This window comes from Chaetura pelagica, unplaced genomic scaffold, assembly GCF_000747805.2.
Source record: "Chaetura pelagica isolate M959 unplaced genomic scaffold, ChaPel_1.0 scaffold33, whole genome shotgun sequence".
In the NCBI taxonomy this organism is placed as follows: Eukaryota; Metazoa; Chordata; class Aves; order Apodiformes; family Apodidae; genus Chaetura; species Chaetura pelagica.
In genome coordinates, this window is record NW_009952874.1 from 1,414,677 (window position 1) to 1,439,872 (window position 25,196).

Sequence of the window (25,196 nt, forward strand, 5' to 3'; positions counted from 1 at the left end):
ACGAATGTTACAAGCAATTTTACTCCATTTTTTTAGTATCATATATCTAGTCTGAATTGCTTTAAGACAATACTGATATTGTAGCTGGTACTACTATAATACAGCATCTTATTTTTATTTGGTACAATGCTCAGAGTAGTAAGGTAATAGTAGTGAGCTTAGCCACAAACTTAAATAGCTACTTCATGATCATTTGCAAAAACCAGAAAATATACTAAGAGGAAAACTGTGGAAGAAAAAAAAAATAAAAGAAATCAAACATGGACACACATTTGTGCAGACTTCTTGTCTGGGATCAGCAGATGCTGCAGTAATTTAGCCCTGCATTGCCCTGCTGACAGGAAGCCTTGGAGGTGTTGCCTTCCTTTTTTTGATGGAACTGCAAGCTATAAATATTATGCAATGGACATGATCTGTTTAAGGCACACAAATGCTGTAAATCTGGCTCTCATGACTATCCTTTAATAAACAGCATGCCAGTGAACTGTAGGGGGAGGTGGCCAGAGACAAAAACCTACTTCAGAAAACAGAACTGAATTTTAAGGCTTTCAGGGTTGTGGGGGAAAGGAGCTAAGTCTTACTGTTGCTTATCTTTGTTGTCTTACTCTAAACAAGAGTCTTCTTCCCCTGTAAACCCAACTAAAAGCTCCATTATTCACAGTACAATAGCCATTTCCTGTAAATTAGGACATTTTCACCACTACTGAAGAGTGGCAGATGGTGAGATTTGCCTCTTTACATTATTTTCATTGCAGACACTGAATTCCTTACCCACAGACTGAAATGGCAGGTTTCCACTCATCAACACTAACGTTTTCTCTGGCTTCCAGTTACTCTTTATCCCTCTCCAGACACCAGCTGATACAGCAGTGACCCACTTTGTCTAGTTAAGCTGGAAAACATGCAGTTGCTATACAAGCAGGAGGCTGTGCAACTGTACCTTAAAAGCACTGGTTCTGTCATTCTGTTATTTGCATGTTGACCACTTTGCTTGAGAGAGAAGCTTGTTTAGATAGAACTAACGCTGGTTCAAACTGACAGTGTTTCCTGAGTTCTGTCTGATCCAAGTTCTCTAACAACAAGCTACCTTTCAGCAGATAAAGAAACAGTTATACCTCTAATTACATCACTATCTAGGTCTCAGTGAATGGCAACTCTAAACTGGACCCCTTAATTCCCATCATGTGCTCTTGCTGGCTCTACCTTTGAACTAAACATTTTCTCCATTGAGTTTCCCATTCTGTCATCTAGATTAGAAAATCCTTTGCTTAAGCCAGGTTAAATGGGATGCACGGAGTGTAACCAGATGGTTCCCTAGGTGAAATGGTAATGGCGAGTTCTTTCTGGTCAAAGAAAGCACTGAAACAGGGAAGACGTGAGAACAGCACTTAACTAGCCTAGTGCATCCAGCAGCTACCTCATCTTGGCATATCAATGAGGTTGAAGGTGGAGGAGGCACTGTCATAAATCAAGCTGAAGGAAGAGGAACAAGGAAAGAAAATGGGTAGGTGTAATTGCAGAAAAATGAGTCACTGGTGTATCTATAAATAAATCCTCTCTACAAAGAGGAGGAAAGGATCAGTGCTAAGGAACAAGCCTGAAAAGCAGACAGGATAGGCTGAAGTGAGTATTAAAATGCAAAGAAATCCTCATAGAAGTATTTTGTATCTGTTCCAGTACCTTTGAGATCATCTTGATTTCAACATAATGATCCTGAAAGCTACAAGCTGAATTTGCAGTAAACCCAAATTCCAGTAAGATACTAACAGGAGGTGACCAAATTAAGTGGCACTGAATGAAGCTCCTTACAAGACTAACAGCTGGGAAAGTGGCTGCATCTTTTGCCTCCAAGGTTCACTGAAGTTTCTGACCTGAGCTGCTTAGGATGCTTGTGGGGGGATAGCAAACTGCTATAAAGGATAACGTCTGATAATCTTACACTACGTGTTCCCTGCTCTGTCCAGTTCTTTGAGCTCTGCTCCTCCCAGCAAAGTGACAGCAGGCCAGGGCTCTGTCTCTAGGTGGTATAAAATGCCCAACTGCCAGAGTGCGAGTTGCCATTCTTCCTCCAGCTACAATTAATTACAATTCTGCTTTCCTAGTAAAACAAAACCTCCACTTCAACTGGCAAGCATTTCATGGAGAAAACCAGATTTATACCTCAATCTATTTTTAACTTTTCCCTCCCAGAAATGCATTGTCCTTCTTCAGTTTTGTGGCTCTTGTCACAGAGGAAATTAAGTATCTGATCCTACAAGCTCACTTACTGCTCTGCACATAATGGGTGCTCTTAGAAACTTGTCTGAAACTTAAATACATGGTCACACTAATAAGTCTTGTTCCTGCTAGAAACTGTTGGGTGTTTGTTGGTTTTTTTTTTAACTCACAAATTTCCATATGGACAGAAGCAATTCATATTAACACAACCTCATCTCTTGAACAGAGCAGACAAGAGGCAATTATTGAGGAACTTCTGTCTCCTCCAAGGATGGTCTTTCATTTACTAATCATATCAAAGAAAAAAGCTGCTATAAAGTCTTATTAAAGATGCTAAATAAGAAAACTGATGCAGCAACAAAATAACATTTTTTAAGGGATTAAAGAAAAATCAGTTACACAAAATCTTAACTTTTATGTATATTATATAGTTTTAAAGCTCTGAATTAAAAATATGAAACAAACGTACCCTCTCCTGGCCTCCTTCCCCCAAATAACATGGAACATGAAATGTATCTGTTTGTTGTTTTGTTTTTTAAATATGGGAGATCTGAGTTTTGGGGCTGCAGATGAAGGAAGCAAATTGAGCAGGTCTGGGTAACTGGAGCAAATGTGGCACAACAATCTAGTTATTGCATTTCAGTAACACAGTGTTTCCAGACTCCTTCCATCTTTTGTAGTAGAAACTCTTTTGAACAAAGCACCCTTTAAAGACCATGTGGTATTTTTAAAAGCTCCACAAGGCTCTGATTGTGTCTTAAAGTACGATAAAGTTGTATGAAATTAGCTTAGGAAGAACTATATATAAATAATTCTTGATTACTTTCAACCTCCACTGCAGCTAATCAATGTAATATCCCTGCAGAATTATATTGAACTTCATAAAATCTAGAAATACCATAAAGAAAGAAGAGCCACCAAAAGTAACTGCTATTAACATGCTACTAAACTGTCTCAATAGACCTTACTGTAACTACTTCCCCAGCCACCTGGAACATAAGGAAAAAGTGAAGGAAATCTCAGAGCCTGTGTAGTTCAGGTGAAACCACTATGGTAGCTGTGGTAGAATTTAGCTCTACAGAGACATGAAATTATTATTCTGGCACTAGCTCATTTGACTGCTTTATTCAATGAAACTTGAATACAAGTAGAGAAAAAAATACTACCTACCCCTTTCAGTTTTGCATGCATATGCTAAATGTTTTAGAGTGTACAAGTGTACTGGTTGGCACTAAAATAATTTTTAAAACTTCCTTTCACACAAACTGTTTGAGGGTTCTGGTGACAAAATGTTAAACCTTTAAGAAAAAAATGAACCAAAAATGTGTCTCTATCTGGGACAGGATGCCTAATGTTAATGACAGTTCTGTTCAAATGAAAGTCCAAAGATGATGTTTTATTTCATTACAAGAGCAGGATTTCTTCTGTGAGCAATAAACAACGTTAAAACAAAGGTTTTGCTGGAGAAATTCTTGTGTTCTATCCAACTGAGTGACACCTGAATAGCTCCAAGACAAACTTTTACAAGGCACCTGAATACAGATACTTCAAAGGAAAAAAAGGAAAGACACACATTACTTGTAAATAAATTTAAGCTGCTTCTTGCTTTTGAGGCTGAATTTTGCATTAAGTGTGTAGTGTTACTGTGTGTGTTTTGAGTAGTGACTACATCCAATATTCAGAAATGCATTAAAAAGGTCAAATAATACTTTGTGATGACAAATTGCTTGCTCTTTACCCAGATGAGATATCTGGAACAAAAGAAAATGCACAACACTGTTCTGGCAGTTTTATTCCAACCTAAGGAAACTGTCACCAACAGCCACCTGATCCTGGAGAGGGGGAAAGGGTGTTTGGTTGGTTGGTTTTTATTAGGTTACAATCACATGCAACATATGATGGTATTCACATCATGTGGTTTTACAGAGGACTATTCTTGTCTGAGTAGAACTACTGACAATACCAAAGGACTATATATGAGAATCTGAGGATCTCCTACTGGAGTTAGTAGTATTAGTTATGTTAATATAGTAAGATGCTAAAGTCTGTCCCATTATAAGAAAGTACAGAACCAAATTTAAAATCTCTAACAAAAATCACATAGAAGACATTACCTCTAGCTGCTTAGTGGCAAAAGGAGAACCATCTTGCTTTAATTTTTTAACAATTTCTTCCATACTATCTGCTGAAAAAAGACTAAGAGAAAAAAAAATATGAACTGTGTCAGCCTTGCTCTTCTCTATGAAGTGCTGGAGTCACAAAGAAATTAGAAACAGAATGTGACTGGGTGATGTTGCTTTTTTTTTTTTTTTTTTTTATGTGTTCTCTGTGGTTCAGTTTTAAGCAAGTCAGTTCACAGGCATCTCCTCTTCCTTTACAGATCTCTAGCACTGTGATAAATCTCACTTACAAGTTCTGGTATTTATCCAGAAACTTTGATTACTACCATCAGTCTTATCTGTATTTTTAGAACCCATGGAATCTTCAGCTATCAGCTCCATTCCATGGGTTTGGTGTAAACATCTCCTGTTTCTAAATTCAGTTACTGCCATCCTTCTAAATTTTTAGCTGCTTCTTATCCTCATTTATTTCTCCTTCCCTTTTCAATACATGGAAGTTCCAAACAATAACAGAAATGGCCTTATATCAATGAGTATAAATGCCCCAAGTAACATTTTCTGTCCAATTACTCTCACAGATCCCCATTCAATTTCTTTAGGAAAAGTTTATTTTAATGTGCCACAGGGTAGTTGCTTAATAGAATGTTGTATGAATCAGGCAAATATACTCAAGTATTTAATATACTTATGAGGGAAATATTGAATGAGCTTCAGATAAAGCCCCCTGAAGACAAAAAGACTTTTAATTGCTAACTTGAATGTCATTTTTATAACCTTATTTGTGGAACACTGATACTGTTACTTCATGTTCTCTATCCAAAAGAATAACAAAGAAGAAAAATTGCTGAATACCTGTTAATCTTCTCCATATGTTCATCAAGTACAAAGTTCTTTTCCTGGTCAACTTTGCTCTATTTAAAAAGCAAATACATACTTGGTTATTTTAGACTAAAAAGCTTATTAGTAGTGAAAACATCAGTGACTTGTGTTACAGAAATTTAATACCATAAATGAACATTCAATATTCCTAAGACCCTGACAATTTTAATGAATTACAATTTTGCAGAATTTATAATGAACATGTCACTGCATCTTGTGAATGTTAAAGATGTCACCTCATAATGCAGTGCTTGCTCTGAGCTACTAGGTATGTATGTTTGACTGGGTGGTTATCTTGTACACAAGTAATCATGATTATGCTATCAAGACACATCTATCAAATGCACTAAGAAAGTCAGTGTAGAAAAATCTACTCAAAAACCTGAGAATGCTTTTTTTTCTTTAAAAATACACATGCATGTATATATGTATTTTTTTAAAAAGGCAAAACAACAAAACAAAAATTGCATTTCTCTTCAATATATTTTTCTGTAATTAAAAAAAAATATATTTAGGGAACTAAAGTGTGTGAAAGATCTATTGACCTGATGTGGAAATGCTGTCAAACATTTCAGATTTTCAGGTATTAAGGGGTTTAGGACATAAGCAGATGTTTTAGCAAGAGCAGCTGAAGCTGAGAAAAGCCCCCTGTCATTTCAGCTCAGATAACTAAAAATACACAGCTCCCTTTTCCAGTCAGTGGCTTCTTGTGAAGCAGTATACTGCAACATACAAGCACTCCTATTGCATAGCTATTTTGTCAAAATAATCAGTACTACTATGTAAATTAGCTTATCCCATTTATTTTTCTAATTTATTTTCATATTTATATGTCAACTTAGTAATTCCAAAACAGAAATAACAAGAGAAAACACTGCTCATTTTAAAGTCAAACAACTGGGGAGTAATACTGTGATTGACTGAATCAATTAATCTTTATTTGATTCCAGAGGCTTCCTTTCTTAAACAGCTCAAATAGCCACTGAATGAGCTGACTGTGAAGCCCAAACCTTTTCATGTCACGCCCACTGTGACATGGGGCTAACACAAATGCTAATTCTGTATTACCAATACAGTTGAATTCACCTCCAAAGTCACAACAGAAAACTACAGGTTTGTCCTCTTAGAAAACAGCACCTTTCTCCCCCAAAAAATACTACTTTAAGACCTCAAGTGCTTTTCCTAAAACATACTTGCACTCTGCTAATACTTACCCTATTGATAACTGCTGTGCTTATTCAAAGTCTTTCAATTATTTCAAGGTTATAAACATATCAAATCTTTGAAAAATTAAGGAAACAACCTAAGGCTTTAAATTCAGGTTTCAAATGTGGACTGCAGATGGTCTGCATTAAAAATAATGCTCCAATGTATATCCAATGCATCAAGCTAGCAAAATATTTTTTCAGATCAATAAAGAGAGAATTTCTGGGTTGGAAATAAAACATCTACTTCCAGGTGAGCAGGGTAGCATTTGATAATTGACACTGTAACATCTGCAGCCTTTGGAATAGGCCAGTACTACCTTGCTGTTTGTGTTTGTCAGAATCCCTGAATTTCAGGCAAACTCCCCAGATTGCACCTGCCATGATGTACAACTCCCAGTCTGCTAGTGGCTATCTGTTTTGCTTGCTGAAAGGGGTTAGAAATTCAAGAATAGCAGGGTTAAAAAGAAAGCAGCAATATATTTTCTGCATCATCATCATCATGCTACTGGCTGGAAACTTACATGCATAGAGTTGATCACAACAGGAATTACAGGGTTATAAAAAATGAATAAAAACTGAATAAAGATTTAGAACTTTTCCACTGTAGGCATTAGTGCTACAAGTTAGTATTTTATGGAGTGCAGTTTGGAGACTCATCATTTTTTAACCATAGACCAAATTACCAGTAGCATAGATAAAAAAGAATTTGTATTTGCATATATGTAACAATTTTGCTTGATTTCAGTAGCTGATCAGATTACCTTCACATGGTAAGAGTTCAGTAAGTCTGCAATGTTTTCTTTTGAAGGTGATTTCAGTGCTATCAGGTCTTTCTCTAAGGCAGGTAGCTATTAAAAATAAGATTTCATTAAAATCATGTAAACCAAAATGTACTTCTTGGATTATTACTGCTATGGTAGGTTGCAACTAGATGACCTTTAAGGTGCCTTCCAACTCAAACCATTCTATGATACTATATAGTATGTATATAAACATGCCCCCACCCCCCAACTTCTGGACAGGTTTTAAAGAGGTACCAAATTAAAAACACAAAGAGCCAGAGTTCACTTTTCAATGTTGAACCTTCTAGACTTAATTATGTCTGCAGTGATCAGCAAAGAACTCTGCTTCCCAAACAGACCTCCAAAACAGTGCTACGGCTGCTGCAGGTATAGCCAGCCTACAGCAGTCCAAGAGGGAACAGCAGGAGGCTGGCAACCATGCTGTGCTCAAAATACTAGCTAAGCAGCTCTAGAGTTTTCACACAGAAAAGAAAGCAAGTCATTGTTTCTCCTTCACTTGTGGCCATGCAGGTTACTGGAACAGTGTGACTCTGCCTTTATCAAATGTACTAATTTTTACACTTTTTTAGTCACTGTAAGAAACAGGTTATCTGTTAAGGAGACTGATAAAGAATAGATTAATGGGGTGTTACCTAGGTTAAAAACTTTGCAGATGTATCAATACTCTCTAATTGCAGGCACTGTTGTCTAAATTGTATCATTTTTCAAGCAACTTCAGTTATACTCAGTAAATCATGCCCTTCAAAAATTGAATCATGAAGACAGCAACATTTGCTCCCTCTTCTAAGCAAAGCTGTCACTAGCTGGCAAGTTTTGAAATGACAGCTTGAGACAAACCCCATTCACAGTGCCTGGCCAGCTCATGTAATGGCACCTCTGCATACACTCAAGTTTATAAATGTGTCTTGTGGTACACAACTCAGACATGTCACTGAGGCTGCAGGCTGTGCCCTTGCTGGTGCTGGTGAGCTCTTTACCTTTTCAGACTCTACAAAATGTGTAGCAATGCCAGCTTTCAGTACATCTCTTCCTTTCAGCCTAAACCCTGTGAGTGCAAGGTAATAGCCCATCTTTCCTGATAGTCTTGGCAAGAAATATCCTCCACCTACGTCAGGAAAAAGGCCTGTAATAAACAGAATAAAACAAACAAATAAAAATTAAAGAAGCTGTCCTAACCACGCATGTAATTTAGTTGCTATTTCTTCTTGTCTCACTTTCATCTCCCTGGCTTAGGCACAGATCTCTTGCCCAAGTTTCTCCTTGATTTGGTTTGATATTTCTCTGTCATCAAAACTCTTCCTTAAAACAAACTCTTGATCACTTTCCAAACTGTATCCTTTCCACTGGCACATGATTTACAAACATATACCAGACAACAGTGTTCATTCTGTTTGCCAACAACTGAGACATTTTTAGATGCCTGAAGAATCAAGTCTGCTCTTGGCAAAAAACAGAAGTGACACAAAGAATTTTGAAATAATTTGTGCAAACTCAAACTGGATGCTGCTTTTACTCTGAAATCTTTTATTACAATAAAAATATCCAATAGTGATGAAGTACCTCTTGCATGGCTAAGTTTGAACAAATTTGGGGGCTGAGAAGAGATCAATAATATTGCCAGGGGCTTCCTGAAGGTGAAGGAATGAGATGCTGACCTATTACCTGGCTCTATGACTAACCTACATTTTGGAAAAATTAAAAACTTTCCAGTTTAGTGACTGCCTTACATTAATATACATTTTTTTAAATCTACAGAGAAGGATAATATTTGAAAACAAAAAGTTGTGAATAAAATGTAAAAGATTTCTAAACGCTGTTATTGAAAAATACAACTATTATTATCAAAGTTGGTATTTTAAATGATTAAACTTAGTTAATAGATACCTTACTGTGTTATATACATTACCTACAAAATAAATTGAAACACTTTCTAACTTTTAATATACTTAAGAAAACTTCAGCTTAGCTGTCTCAATCTCCAAAATCAAAATGGAAAGAAGCAGTGTCCAATTACTACTTCAATAATCACCAATGGTGCATTAATTAAACTGAATGATATTTTAAGAGATTAAAGCTGTGGTGTTGGGTTTTTTCACTGTCAGAGTACAAATGACACATTAAAATAAATTTTAAAATAATACAAATGAGCAATAAGAAACAGTAAATACTTGCCAAAGGAGAGAGATTCACTGGGAAGATTAAGATGTACATAAGCAGTTTAAATGGAGTTCTGACAGTAGGTGGTAATTTTCACTCACCAGTAATTGCTTTTAGTCACAAAAGAGTCAATGCATGTATTATAAAAAGACCCTATTACAAGTAGATGTGCAAAATTACTGGTCCCTGAATATTAATTCTCAAATCCCTACTTGAATAAGAACTGAATATCTGCTGGGCTGACCAGGTTAAGAGCCTATGCCTGCAATGCTGACTTGCAGTCTGTGCTCCAAGAGGGATGCAACACACTTCACTGTAACCCCAACTGTGAAACTCTTTTGCCAAGCATAAAATAAAGGTAGCACTACTGTATTCCTACCTTATCGTGCAGAGGTGGTTGGGGATTTATCAGTAAAAGACTTATAGGAAGACAAAAACATAGAGGGACATACAAGAAAGTGTCCACTATTATTATAACATTACCTTCAAGCCCACTTCTTGTCATATGCTTTCATCTTTTGTTCTTCCCATCAGTGATTTTTCCACACCCTCTTACACCTAAACTGCATTCCAGTGCTTTATCTTATTGATGTTTCCAACCCTATAATCTAGAACTGCCTTTTATCTCTTTTTGCAAAGTGGCATATCTATCTATATCTTTTTGTTCATGGTGGTGTATAACTGCAGAATAATTGTGTGAAAATGTACCAGCTGAAAGAGTGCTTTGTTTTCGTGTCACAGAAAAGGTGTAATGCTTACTGCAATAAGCAAACATATGAAAAAAAAGCCATTAATACCATATCTGGATAGCTAGACATTTCAAACATACAGCACAGAGATCAGAACAGTTATGCCCTTAAATCCAAACAGATTTCAGAGGTTTTACTTCCAACTGATCCTAAAAGGGTTTTAATTACTTCCTTGCCTATGCAAGTTCCAAGCTTTTCCTTTATATGTCTTCACAGTCTATTTTTCTTTAAATAAGTCTTTGTTGACACAAGGAATCCATGTAAAGCATATGTATTTTTTCCATATAAGACTACTTGTATATTTCTCTTCAAATAAGGAAGCAAAGAAGGTATCTTTATTATTAGAATAATTTCATTACCTATTTAGTTTTCAAAAAAAACCCAGTAGCTTCCTTCAAATGGTTTTCTAACATCTGATGATGAACTTCAGGAGTTTTGCAAACTCATGTTCTATTAACACTTGAGTTATCTATTTTACTATGTTCTCCTTCAACAGGGAAAAATACTAACACTTGAGTTACCTAGTTTACTACGTTCTTCTTCAGCAGAGAAAAATATTTAGAGGGTTGCAATAGTTTTTTTCTCATCCCAAACTTATGTGTTCAGAAAAACTGCAGGCATTATCAGCTAGCAGGAATTGCTCTAATCTTGTGTTCAGGATTCAAAATTATAATGAGCTTGCTTATATTTGGGGTGTTTGTTATGTTTTATTTGACTTGATAGAGCTCATATAATACTTTAAGAATGTCAGAATAAGCCTTGTGAAATGCTTCATACAGGCTGGATAACAATAAACAGTAGATAATGCGTAAGACACCCTTTACAAATATGAAAAAGCATTACTAGCAGGGGACACTACAAAAATCCAATCATTATCTAAGCATGAATTTAAACTTCAGTTGTAATGACATTATTGTACTTAAAACAGTCTCACCAAAAGCTGAATTATTTTAACTTCTATTCTCTATTCCGAACAGAGTCCTGATTTTTCAATTATTTTTTTTACATTATGTCTTAGTTTCAACATTATGTAACTATTTGGAAATTCTTTGAAATAAACAATGGTCACCACTCCTTAACTAATTCTTTGAGGTGAAACTAGGACTGAACCTAAGAGCACCAGGGCTGGTGCTATTTAACCTGTTAAACCACCAGATAAGGCTTTCTATTCTGAACAGATGTGTTCAACAGAACCACATACTTCAGACTTGCCTCATTCTCCTGCTTGAGGACATAAAAATCAGAACAATGTAACCAATCCTTCACCTGCCTTTCTGTGTATAAACTAGAAATTCTGCAGAAGGGAAATGAAGGATAGTTTCTTTGTAAACACTGTAAAGGGACTTGGACAGTAATGAAAGCACAAATGGAGTATATATGCCAGACAATAATAGGCTCTGTGTGGATACCCTGTTGGTGCCAGGATTGTCTTGAAGAGAAACATGAATGATGACACAAGAGGGTTCATTTTAGTCTGACTGACTTTTCTGGAGCCATACCACCACCTTCATGTAGCTCTGAGAGACACATTGTTTTTTTACATCTCAGAGTTGACTAAAAGCTGTAGGATCAAATATCAAAAAACACAAAGTACATGTTGCTATTTTAAAAATACCACCATCTGTACACAACTATAATGGTCTCTATTAATATCCATGATATTAATATGTCAATATGAAAACTAACATATTAATTAACATATTAATATGATAAAAGCTGGAATTCCAAAATCTGTCCCTTTAACACCATAGATCAGTTTGTAGTACAGGCAGTTTGACTCACTGAGTTCCAAATGAAAAACTGACATATCAGCACTGGGCTCTTCAGACTATCTGCCTACATCTATAGTAAAGACTCCAGTTCCTCAGATCTACTTCCATTTAAAAAAAAAAAAAAAAAAAAAGTATCTTGACTGTATCATTCTAAAGAGTAAACTCCAGGTTAAGAACCTCAGTGATCAGCCTCCCATAATACAGGCAAGTTTCTATTAATTTATTAGAAAATACTTTCCATACCTGGTGATCTCTAATTCCTTTTTCAAATTCTTTCATTACTGCCACTGCTTTCAGTCAAAGACATTTCATCCTGATGACACAGACAGTGTAACTTTAAACACATGAACAAGTGATAAGCTGTTGAAATACTTACCTATTGCTGTTTCTGGCATTGCAAAAAGTGTCTTTTCTGTAGCAACTCGGAAGTGTCCATGGACTGAGAGGCCAACTCCCTGTGCAAGAAGCACAAGCAAAAAAAAACAGTTATAAAATTACCAGTAAAAATAATCATAACCATAATCTTATGTAATGCACCTCTTGTTTTGCTCTACAATTGAATGATAATATACTTACCACACACATCTCAACAAAATATTAAAAGGCCTTTTATGGTTCAAACACTAATAAAGCATCATATGACCATTATAATTTGGCTGAAATAGCATTCTATGCTTTAAAAGATTGATGAGTCACACAGAGATTAACTTCAAACACCCACGAGTGACAGCAACAACAGAAACAAATGACCCCATTTTCTACATCAGACTCTGAAAGGGAGCTGACATCCTCTTCCTCACATTATTTTTGCACATACTTCAAACAACCAACAGCAAATACACTGACACTTTTGGAATATATACGAATTGCACAAAGCTGTAATTACACTACTTTCAAAAGAAATAATAATTAACTATTATTGTAATGTGATCATTACCTACTTGATCAATATTTGAAGCAGGAAAAGCCTTCAGCATAATTGATTAAAATTCAAAGTTTGTGGTTAGAAACTCATTTAACCAGGGGAATTTTGTTTTCAAAGTTAGAAAAAGAATACATATTTCTGAGTATCTAGCCCTCCACTCTAGCAGTCTTTCCAAAGGAGACATTTCCCTCAAGAGCTGAAAAGCTCCTGTGAACTCCATGAAGAGAGCTTCTCTTCCAAGCTTGTTCTTTTTTATAGTCATAAAAATAACTGCAGATATTTAACAATAAAAAGTTGAATGAGGTAATTTTATTTTGAAATAATTAAATCAGATTTAACTCTCTCAAGCACTGAAGCCATAATTGGATTTGTTTTCCAGATAGCCTTCAAGTTTTATATTATAGATAAGAGCTTAGTTTCAGATATATATTTAAATGACTAAAACTGTATTTTCTTCTTATCCACTATAAAAAATGGTGGAAATATGTCCTTACTTCTTTGAAGAACATTTTTAAATAATCCAGAATTTAATATAAAATTAGGAGAGAAAAATGAGTTGATGCTTTGTGGGTAAAAACCCGTAATTTATTCAACTGGTGATCATATGCTTTCATATATTTGCAACTTCCCAAGTGGTTATTTTAATACATTCACTGCATGTGTTTAGCCTCCTCCATCTGATACAGAGGACAGATTCTTATATTAGTTCAATAGTATCCTGTGTAAAGAACAAACTCTTCCAGTCAGAAGCTAAATGCATGTCTCCTCTGTTTCTGGATTTCTTAATTTACTTTTTGAATTGTAACTGAAATCTTAGGCTGGTAAAATCTCACCTAGCAGCCCTTTCACACATTAAAATATCTGCAGTTGGGCTGTGTTCACTAAACCAAATATTCCCATCAATTACAGACAAGTCATGATGCTGTAATACCTTTATTAAAATATACTATATCCTGCACTGTTAGAATCCTACCTTTCATAAACTTCATATATATATTAAAGCTAATGTCTTCCTTCAGACTTTTCCAAGATAATAGATTCCTATGGTTGAGTCAGGCTTGGTTTTTAATCCAGGTAATTTATCTTAATATTGGCATGAAACCTTTTTTCCACTAACACCTGAATGTTTTAATTTTGTAAAGGATACTTAAATAACAAGGCTAGAAGTTAAGAAATTAACAAGCAATCAATTTAAACAATCTTTCTGTAGGGTTTATATAGTAATAAAAAACATAGATAAGAGCAGAAATGGTGGTCTGACAGTGTGTCACTGGAGACAGATTGGCCATTAAGTTGTTTGGTTACAAATTCAAGATTAAATATTGCATGGATATTAAGATCCCATTCTTAAAAACAGGGAAGACTCAGTACACCTCCAGAAACCACATAATGTAGGCAGTTCCATCTGAATTAATCAAAAAACTTCTGAATTTTACTTCCCATACACATAATTTCCTACTCAATGTCATATTCCAGAATTCATTGTATGACTCCATATAGAAAATGTATCATTTATTTCCATTTTTTTCCCACGATAGATAAAGAACCTTATTAAAATATTTTTTGCAAATTAAAACCAATTACAAGTAGATGGATAAATGGAATACAGTTACTATAAACCTTAAAAGTTAAGTTGTATTACCTGAAATTAAGAATGACCTATGTTGGTAAATCGGAGAATTTATCACATCTATGGGAGTTATTAAGAAATTGAGGGGTCACCACAACAGAGAACCATACAGAGCGAACTAAATAAGCTCTTTCTGAATCACATACATAAATACCTGTTCACACACAGAAAAGTGGATCTGTGTCGCAGCAAAACTATAAATCACACTTGTCTATTTAGTAAATAACCTCAGACTGTAAAAGAATCACTGCCAAGGAAGGCAGAAATGACAGAATAAAAGAAACAAACAGAAAAGGCTTTCAGGAATGTTGCTTGTACAATCTTCACTACGCTAATAAAAATTTTTAGCTGTGCAAGCAATTTTATAGTAATGTGAATATTAACATTGTCTACAGTGAAAGTCCTGTTGTAACAGTTCAAAATCCAATTATTACACTAATCTTTAACTGCATGAGAATAAAGTTCCTGGTAGGGCTAGAACCACAGAATAATCATAGAATCATAGAATCCTAGGGGTTGGAAGGGACCTCAAAAGATCATCTAGTCCAACCCCCCCTGCCAGACCAGGGTCACCCAGAGCACATCACACAGGAACTCATCCAGGTGGGTTTTGAATGTCTCCAGTGAAGCAGACTCCACAACCTCCCTGGGCAGCCTGTTCCAGTGCTCTGTCACTCTTACAGTAAAAAAAAATTTTTCGGATATTCACCTTGAACCTCCTGTGCTCCAATTTGCACCCATTACCCCTTGTCCTATCACTGGTCATCACTGAGAAAAGCCTAACTCCATCTCCCTGACACTCACCCCTTACATATTTGTAAACATTGATGAGGTCACCCCTCAGTCTCCTTTTCTCCAAGCTAAAGAGAGCCAGCTCCCTCAGCCTTTCCTCACAAGGGAGATGTTCCACTCCCTTAATCATCTTTGTAGCTCTGCGCTGGACTCTTTCGAGCAGTTCCCTGTCCTTCTTGAACTGAGGGGCCCAGAACTTGACACAAACTCCAGATGTGGCCTCACCAATGCAGAATAGAGGGGAAATGTGGTAATCAACAAACAAACTGAGCATAACACAACAAAGGGCAAATATATTTGAATACAGATGTATAAAAATAGCCCAGGTGCAGAAAAATGTTTTCAAAAGCATTAGATGGTGAAGTAAGCTGGTAGAATTGATTAAGGAAGCAGCAGGAGGCTATAGCTGTGTTAGATCAAAAATCACTGATGTAAGAGCATTGCCCCCTGCATCTCAACATAGAAAATCTGAAACTGAATAAAAATTAATCTTTGTTTATCATTAATGTTATGAACCACTCCAGAAAAATTACTTAGAGCAAATCAACTCTATACAAGTGTTTTAAAAGTATCATTAAAGACAGTGCTTTTTGTGAACTTTTCAATTATTTAGTGTGGTATTTTAAAATGTAAAATATTATTATAAAATATTAATGTAATATAATTTAAATATAAAATATTTATTTCCACATAAGTATTTCCAGTAAGCATTTCCATTAAGTCTTAGAGATTCTCAGTCCAAATATCTAAAGAAGCACGTTGAGCTGACAGGAGAAAGATTATTTGTAATAATAGCTGATGTTTCAATCATGTTCTCATGACCCCTAATTATTTAAACTAACCTGACCTGGAGGTATTTTAAAGCTGTGTAGATATGGTGCTAAGGGATATGGTTTAGTGGTGGATTTGGCAGTGCTGGGTTAACATCTGGACTTGATGATCTTCAAGGTATTTTCCTACCAAAAGGATTCTGTGATTCTATGTTAATGATCATCGTTTAGGTCAGGTTCCTCCTACAGTGAAACTTAGCAAAAATAAATACATAGGCCATTCTTATGCACTAGTGCTGCTATAACGAGTGCCCTTTACCAACAGAATTTAGGTTGAAATTTTTGTGTTTGATTTTTCTACAGCCAAAATTTATCAAAGATCCCGAACGAGCTATACTAGGATAGTTATGTGCAAGAGCTGTATTTTCCCCCTGCATTACCCGCAGAGACTGATGCAGCCTTTTGAAGGTGAGCACCCACACCAGTGTCATGATCCCAGCTGCTGGGCCAGACAGAAGCCACAGTGGCAGTTCCACCCAAGCCTCCCCAGCAGGGATTGAGTGCCTGCAGCTCCACGTCCTCTCTTGCCAAGTACATTGCCTTCTCCAAGGCAAAAAAAGAGCAGGCTGGACAATTTGGTCTCATTGTCCAGTCTGGCCTACAGACACTGCAGCTCAAAAACCACAAGCAAACATAAAAACTTCTACCAAGAGTTCCTTCTGATTACTTGGAATTTTCTGAAATAACTTATTTCCAGAATTAAGATTGTTTGTTTTCCCTGTTCCTTTTTCACTACCTGGTATTTATTACTTTCTAAGACTTAAATTTAGTAAGCATACAAAATTTTCTGGCATCAACAGCTATGTCTGTTAAAAAAATACTCTTTCATCTCAGAGGAAGTCGAAATGTTAAGTACACAAGATTTCTGCTGCAATATAAGAGATGTAAGAAGACTTACATCTGAAAATGTTGTAACAAAAGTAATGAATTACTGGCGAGTAAAACTTTTTCTAATGTTACTCTGGAAAGCATTCTTTTTTCCCCCATGGTGTTCCCTAGTGTTTTGCTATACATAACTGGCCAGGTATGTTCAGAAATAGATAATGAGTGTGGGGTTTTATTATTTCTAAAATTCTGGAAGACAAGCTCTGTCCCTTTTGTCCCTCTCCATCACCTAAAAATGTAGCTGCATCAATAAATCTCCATGTCCAGCTCTTGGTACCACATCTGAATGTCTGCTGGGAGGACTGGCAGGTGGGAGAGAACATGTTTCAGCAACTTGCATCAACACATACTGAGATTTTAGAGTTTATCTTAAAACTTAAGAAACACTTCTTGTTCTCAAAGACAGTCATGTGCAACAGAATTTTATTTACACAGGGGCACAGTTATATGGGATGACAAGACCAAATTGAGGAAATTTTGTAATGATCTATTTCTCAGGGAAAAAGTGCTTTAAAAGTGTAAGAGATTAAAACTAATTCAAGGAGAAAAAGAGTGTTCAAATTCTTCTGGAAATGAGGAAAAAAAAATAGCAGAAATATGAAAGGAAGGAGAAGCAGGCAAAGATAATTATCTTCTGAACTTTTTGTCCTTGACCTATAATAAAGGAGATGAGAGGGAACTAATGAGAGAACTCTAAATATTAGATCAGGCATCTACATGAAGGCCTATAATTGGAGAAAAATAGTGGGACTTTTATCAAGAGAGTCTGGTGTTAAATGGAAAGAACATATCTGTGCAGAAGCCTGCAGAAATATCTGCAATTACAGTCAACAGTGCAGGGGTAGGAACACTTCCCTTGAAGCCACAACTAAAACCTCCCTTAAACGTGCACAGGTTTCAGAAAAAAAAAAAAAAAATCTAGAAAATGCAGCTTAAAACTTCAGCTTCAGTCTCAGAGAGGATAAATGATGTTTGCACGGTGATGTGATCTGTATGTCAGTACACTGTGCAGGAGCACAAACACTTGCTCTAAAATACTAAGTGCAGGACGATTGTGTAATACCAACATCTGTACAATGTACGTTCAGGAACTCTGCCTTTCTTTTCTGGGTGTAAGAGAGTGGCCTCCATTCCTGTTCATAGTGTATGTCAAACAACTTGGATTTAGGAGAGGGAGGGGAATTTTACTTACTGCACTAATACTGACCCGTAATTCAAAGCACTTGTTTTGAAGACAGCCCTTTGGGGAATAACATCACATGCACATCATGTGATTCAGTGGTTATTTTTCTGTTGATGTCAAGAGCTGCTGATATTATAGTCCGATTAGCTACAAAATGAAGGGCACCATTTGTCCTTAGGCTGATACCCAGGAGCTTAGCAGGCAACCCAGAGTGCCAGATGGTAAATGCACTGCAACATCAGCAAAGGGAGAATCCTTTCTTAGTTTTGCCTCAGCACTGGTTTGAACACCCTGTAATACAAAAGCGAAGTGGTGCACAAGTCAATCTCACAAAGATTGGTTTCCAAGTGCAACAGCTGCAAAATCTGTTTTCTGTTTTATAGTAAAAGCAGCTGCCAGCTTGGGAGCATTGGCAACAAGCTTCTATATGGTACACATGCATGAGCTTCCAGAGGGAGAGGGGGAGAGGAAGAGAGAAAATCGGAAAGCCGCTTATCTAGGTTTAGTATGACAAATTACTTTTACTTCAGGGCAGATTTTAGAGCATCAGTTAAAGCAAAACCCAAGATATTCAAGTTTCAAGGCATGATGACTGACAAGAGGCACGATGTATTTATAAGAAGTCAGAAAAAGAAGAATCAGGAAAAGTCCCAAGAAGCATTGACATTTCTAGTTCCAGTTTCCTAGCTGTAAAAAGAGGTTAAAGGGATAATCATGTTCATTGCAGTCTAGAAGAGCTGTGCTATGTAAAACAGTAATTTTTCACAAACTTTTCTATGCTACAGTTAGTCATGCAAAGTGTGTGATATGTATATATTTATATTAACTGATAAGCATAATTTCTATAGTTTGCAATAAATTCTGCAGCACATTAAACAAGAAATAGCTGTTTATTCTGTGAGCAATACCCACCTGTGCACCTCATGAATGCACACTTCTCTAATTAAAAATTGTACCATAAGTGGGCAAAAAAACGTGAAATTTTACTGATATGGTTAATTCTAATGTTTCCTAGTTTTTGAAGACTAGCCTCAAATGCTGCCATCTACACCTCTGTATAAAAGCTGTACAAATGCACACAACTCATGTGAATATATCCTAAAAGTGAATAAATTTTAAAAAAAGACATGATGGAAAGACATATTACATTGTGGAGGAAAACAGGGAGCAGCTTCCCCCCTGCCATTGTGTTTTATATACCTGAGGAGAATCAGAAGACACCTAACTTAAATCTTCATGTAGCAGCTGCAATTATTGCAGCCTGTGATATTTGCCTGGCTTCTTTTTCTGGAGATTCTCTAACAGCTCATAGTTCAAGTGCGATCATGACAAAGTGAAGCAGTTGGTTGCCTTTACACTTCCCACCTTCCTCTTTCAGGCTTCAGTCACGTCAAGTAAACATACTGAAATGCCAATATTTAATCTTTTTTTTTTTTTAAACTTCAGTTGTAAATACATGCTCACAAGTTTTGTTTAAGTACTTCTTCAGGAAAAGAACAGGCAAACATCAGGTGTCATGTTCACAATTATTTTGTTTCACCACTCTGCAACAGAAGACAGTAATGCTAAGCAAGTTGCTCAGAAGGAAAGCCTCTGTCTGCACAGGTGTCCATACCTGTAAGTGGCACCAAGAGCAACGGCTGACCCCTCTCTCCTACTTTTACATCACTAGGAACTGGTTTTGGTGGTAGGCAGATTCAGGCTGTGGACCACTGATTCTCTGAGACATTCCCTCCCTTTCCTCCTCCCACCTTCGACAGCAGTCCAGCTGGTTGTAACTCAGAGGCTAACTTGGGAAGCCTGGGAATCAAGAGTTTTGTGGTTTTTATCTGCAGCAGTAAGAAAGGTGTGTTTCTTCCTTAGGCTGTTGTGGTCCTGACTGCAGAACATCAGGCAAACAAAAAAATCCAAATAATTCCATCTTACAAATATGCAATTTCAATTCAGCATTGATGTTCATTTTTTTAACATATTTTGGAAGAAACAAAGACAAAAATATATTTTGCATACCAATTTTACGTAAACGTTAATGGTGAAAAGAACATTCTTAAGAGTTACAGCTACACAATCTGGAGGAAAAGAGGACAGGAGGTAAGGACAGCTATTGTTCAGCTCCAGCTCCTTTGAGTACTGGAATTCTGTTGACTAAAATGTAAACATACAAGCTGCTTATGACATCACTACTAATTTACTAGATAAGAACTATTATATAAGAGCTGCTGACCAAATCCTGATCAAGTATAGGTTTAGACATTTGTAACTATACTGATAGAACCCCTCTGGAATCTGCAGAGAGCCTCTAACAACATTATTCAAGAAAACATATTAATTTAGCTGCTGGAAAGTGTTCATTGTAAATTAAATTTCTATTCACAGTGAACTCTCTTAAACTATTACTGTATATCTAATCCCTCACTTTATTTGATGAATGTGGTCCAGATCTGTCAGAGCACTCATATATAGGCAATGTTACATAAGGTAATATGCAGATGTGAAAATAAATAACAAACATATTAAGTAAACAAAATGCTATCTTCCCCTTTATAGCATTTCAATTTAAGTAGTTTAGAAAAATGCAAGATGCAGGTGACATTTTAGATACTGAATTAGGAAACTTATTAGATGTTTTTTTCTACTAAAATAAGCATTATAAAAAAGTGTTACTGCTTAAATTACATGCAAGCAGTGCAAAGTTTAAAAATAACTCCTAAAATACTCTTGAAAATTTACTTCACCTCTCCTTATAAGAAATTCCTTTATTTGGAATTCTTTTCACATAATTTTTATTTCTATAACTGAGAATTATTTCTATTAGAAATATTGATTCCTGTAAAATACAGCCACCTCATATGATACCTTTGGAGCAAACTCCTCCACAGCTTGCAGCTATTTATTCCATGCCAGAACTTCAAACAGTTCAGAAGTACACAAATATGCCTATTTTTTTTTCCACACAACCATGGGAAATAGGCCAATTCCCACTGTGACATGCCAACATGTATTTTTTGACAGCAAATACCCCTAAACACATATAAGAGCACAGAGGACTTTTTAGAACTATTTTCAAAGATTGCTGATTGATTTCACAAGTGCTTGCAGTTAATATTTTGCACATCAAGCCTTTACTTGCACCTACAGAAGAACTTTACTACCAATGAAAAATCACACATCTGTTATAAATCTCTAGCAAGTCTTTCCCCATAGGTCTCAGAACATTATTATAAAGAGTTAACTCTGGAAATACACAAAGCATTACTGAAAAAAACTTTTATAATTATAAAACTTTTTCAGAATTTTATGAAGTAAAATTTCACAAATATGTGAGGCTGAAATTTAAATAAAGCACTGTGAACTCCCTCCAGAAAATTATTAATTCACATTTTGACAAGTCTTTATTGATTAAAGCAGAGTAAAAGCTTAAAGCAGAGAAGTGTTCCACTTTTTCCTGAAGAGGATAAACAAGTCATCCTTCCCCAAAACTCAAATTCTTCTTAACCCCTTAATAAGACAAATGGACTTTACATGATGCAAAAGAGAATAATGAGAGAGGAAAGATGCAAAATTCAACTAAGCAAGGTTGTGATGTTTCTGATGCTTCCTCATGCACAGCATAGTTTCCTCTCATAACCAAGCTGGGGAATCATAGAATCATAGAATCATAATCTTAGGGGTTGGAAGGAACCTTGAAAGATCATCTAGTCCAACCCCCCTGCCAGAGCAGGTTCACCTAGAGTACATCACACAGGAACGCATCCAGGTGGGTTTTGAATGTCTCCAGTGAAGGAGACTCCACAACCTCCCTGGGCAGTCTGTTCCAGTGCTCTGTCACTCTCACAGTAAAAAATTTTTTTCGGATATTCACCTTGAACCTCCTATGCTCCAATTTACACCCATTACCCCTTGTCCTATCACTGGTCATCACTGAGAAAAGCCTAACTCCGTCCCCCTGACACTCACCCCTTACATATTTGTAAACATTGATGAGGTCACCCCTCAGTCTCCTTTTCTCCAAGCTAAAGAGACCCAGCTCCCTCAGCCTTTCCTCATAAGGGAGATGTTCCACTCCCTTAATCATCTTTGTAGCTCTGCGCTGGACTCTTTCAAGCAGTTCCCTGTCCTTCTTGAACTGAGGGGCCCAGAACTGGACACAATACTCCAGATGCGGCCTCACCAATGCAGAATAGAGGGGGAGGAGAACCTCTCTTGACCTACTAACCACACCCTTTCTAATGCACCCCAGGATGCCATTGGCCTTCTTGGCCACAAGGGCACATTGCTGGCTCATGGTCATCCTCCTGTCTACCAGGACCCCCAGGTCTCTTTCACCTACACTACTCTCCAGCAGTTCAGCCCCCAACCTGGGAAGCAGGGCCTAGGTGGTAGCACTGTGAAACAGAGGGCACAAACATGTGAAAGTATGTTAAAAGTTGCCAGCAGTTTGCAGTCAAAAGGAGAGGGCACCCTAGCTGAACTCTTACAGAAGTCAATCACTAATGAACCTTCATTGGATATTTTTATTATCTGCTTGGATGATGAAATAAGAAGGATTTCTAGAAATGACAGATGACTCTTGGGGAAGGCAGACGCTTTGAAGGGCAAGATCTGAATTCAAAACCATCTCAATTTGAAGCTCAGATAGAAACTAACACAATGAAAAGAACTACACTTAGGAGAGCAAAATCAGATGCAGAGGTTACAAGCATGTTTGCTGTGCAGCAAATGCCTAGACATGCATCAGGGGTTTACAGAAACCATGAACTAAATACAAATAACAATGCAATGCTGCTGAAAAATAACTACTTCAGGTGTGATGCTGCTACAGCAGAGTCTCCAGCAGCAGGCACCACAAGGCTGATGGTACCCACCCAGCCCACATTCAATACACCTGGGAATCCTCAGCAGCCTGATGTGGGCTATAAAAAGCAAAGGCAGCTGATAGAGCACTTGGGTTTCTTGAAAGGGGAAATGAGTGCTGATTGTTTTTTTTTCTGTGTAATCTTTGAGGAAAAGGGAAGCTCCACAACACCGACTCCTTGACAATCAAGTTCTGTTTGAGGAAGAAGATTTAAAAATGGATAAAAGGTAAGCCCATTTTGTGATAGAGAAATGTACTGTGATGGAAGTTTGTTATGCAAGGAGGAAAAAGTTAAGTGTAAAGCTTTAAGAATAACTAGAGTGGTCGCCTCCTAGCACCTGATGCTTTCAGAGGCTACTCTTTACATGACCTATTTGTGACAGAGTATCTCTGTAATATATGGGGGATAATTATTCTGCTCTACTTGGTGCTGATGAGTCCTCCAGCTGAAATATTGTCTGCTCTCTGGTAATGAACTGTAAAGTACACAAACTGGAAAGATTCCAGAGGATTGCAAGCAGACCAAGAGACTAGTCTATAGCAAAGGCTGAATACCTATCCTCATCCCTATTAAAGAGAGATGGCTGGGAGCAAGGAATGAAATATCTCAAAATGTTCTTAGAGAGCTGTGACTAAGATACAAATATATTGATTACACATACTGAAGACTTAAATTAGACACTAGGGAATCTTAACTTGAAAGAACAACTAAGCACTCAGGGGGGATATCAAGATAAAACAGAACTGCTGCTAGAGAGTTCCGAATGTATTAGGCAAATACCTAAGCAATCATCTAACTATAGGTAACCATATTTCAAGAGCAAAAGAATAATCCTGAGGCTCCTTTCACCTCTACTTCTGTGTAGTTTAAAGCTTAACATATTTGATACTACTACTTGACTGATTAATACAGTCAGGTACTTAAAAATTCTACCCTCTAACACTCACCTTAAAGATATTCTATGTAAGTAACTTAGATGTAGACTCTCAGTTTAAGTAAAAACACTTGCCTAAAAAACCTGTACTGCTAGATGTGTTGACAAAACAAATGGAAAGCCACTGATGAATCCAAAGACCAATTAACAGGTTGTATTCTTATACTCACAGTGCATCTACTCCAGGTCCTTCACTACAGAGAGACCAAAGCAGCCAGTACTGCACTCCCATAGACTGGGGCCTAGAATCTGAGGGAGTTGGGTTGAAATGACATCAGCTGACCTATATCTTTTTAAATTGCAAACTATATTAAAGTTCAAACTTCCTATTACTCCCCCTAAATGTGAAGATTTAAAAATCAGGTTCTTGCAATAACTCAAAGCATAGGGCTTTGCAAAGGATTTAAGGGAACAAGCAACTCCACTGAATTCCATTTCTGTACTAAAAGTGTTGTCCTGTACTATGTTAAAATCTTACTATCTTAAGTTAAAAGCTACTTGCCCCGCACCAAGATTTTTTCCTAATCCTAAAACTCAAAGCATTAATTGTTAAAGCAAGATGTAACACAAGGGCATAACTTTTATAAATTCAAAACCTGCTAAAATAAACTTAGCAAACACACTGCGTAAGAGGTCAGACTAAAGGATTAAATCCTGTATTTAATTTTCCAAAGCCAGGAATTCATACAGTTGAGTGACAGTCTTTACTCATCAGTAATAGGGCCTACTTTGGCCTTATTAGCAAACAAGCATTGTCCACGATACTGGCCAACAGGCCTGAACCAGCAACAAAAAACTTTACACACTGCAGAAAATGCAGCTGTGAAACCAACTGCCAAAGGCCTTTCTGAAGATCAAGCCTACTTAATGTCAAAAAATACTAGATTAATAGAGAGGTGAGTACAATTACTGACAGTCATTTAGCACAGTGGCTCTGAAATAAAACCTAGCTCAGGAAGCTTCTAAATCATACATGCTCTAGAATATAATACTAAGGAAGGAGATACTTTGTATATGGAGTTGCAGATTCCTCGCTATACTAAAGGCAATGGCCTTTGGCCCCTGAAAATTATGTACTTCTGCTTTGGCAATATGCCACAGAAGTATTAAGTATGCTCTGCATAAAGGTAGCCCAGCACCCTGGACCATATTAACTTCAAAAAATCTATGCTCTGTTTTGTTGTTGTTGTTTATTCCCCCTCTTTCAAATATTCACCTTGAATTCTAAGCCAAATAATCTGAATGTCATCACTTAA

The 25,196-nt window shown here is 36.7% G+C and overlaps 1 protein-coding gene across 1 annotated transcript in view; it reads right to left on the reverse strand.

Moving 5' to 3' along the window:
- HIBCH (3-hydroxyisobutyryl-CoA hydrolase) overlaps positions 1-25,196 on the reverse strand; it is a 39,608-nt gene that overhangs the window by 6,104 nt on the left and 8,308 nt on the right. Inside the window, exons 7-12 of the mRNA XM_009995254.1 lie at positions 12,282-12,360; positions 8,205-8,350; positions 7,186-7,272; positions 5,190-5,248; positions 4,318-4,413; positions 3,956-3,968 (exon numbers count right to left, since the gene is read on the reverse strand). Of these exons, the coding sequence (XP_009993556.1) occupies positions 3,956-3,968; positions 4,318-4,413; positions 5,190-5,248; positions 7,186-7,272; positions 8,205-8,350; positions 12,282-12,360 (480 nt within the window). The remainder of the gene's footprint in view (positions 1-3,955; positions 3,969-4,317; positions 4,414-5,189; positions 5,249-7,185; positions 7,273-8,204; positions 8,351-12,281; positions 12,361-25,196) is intronic.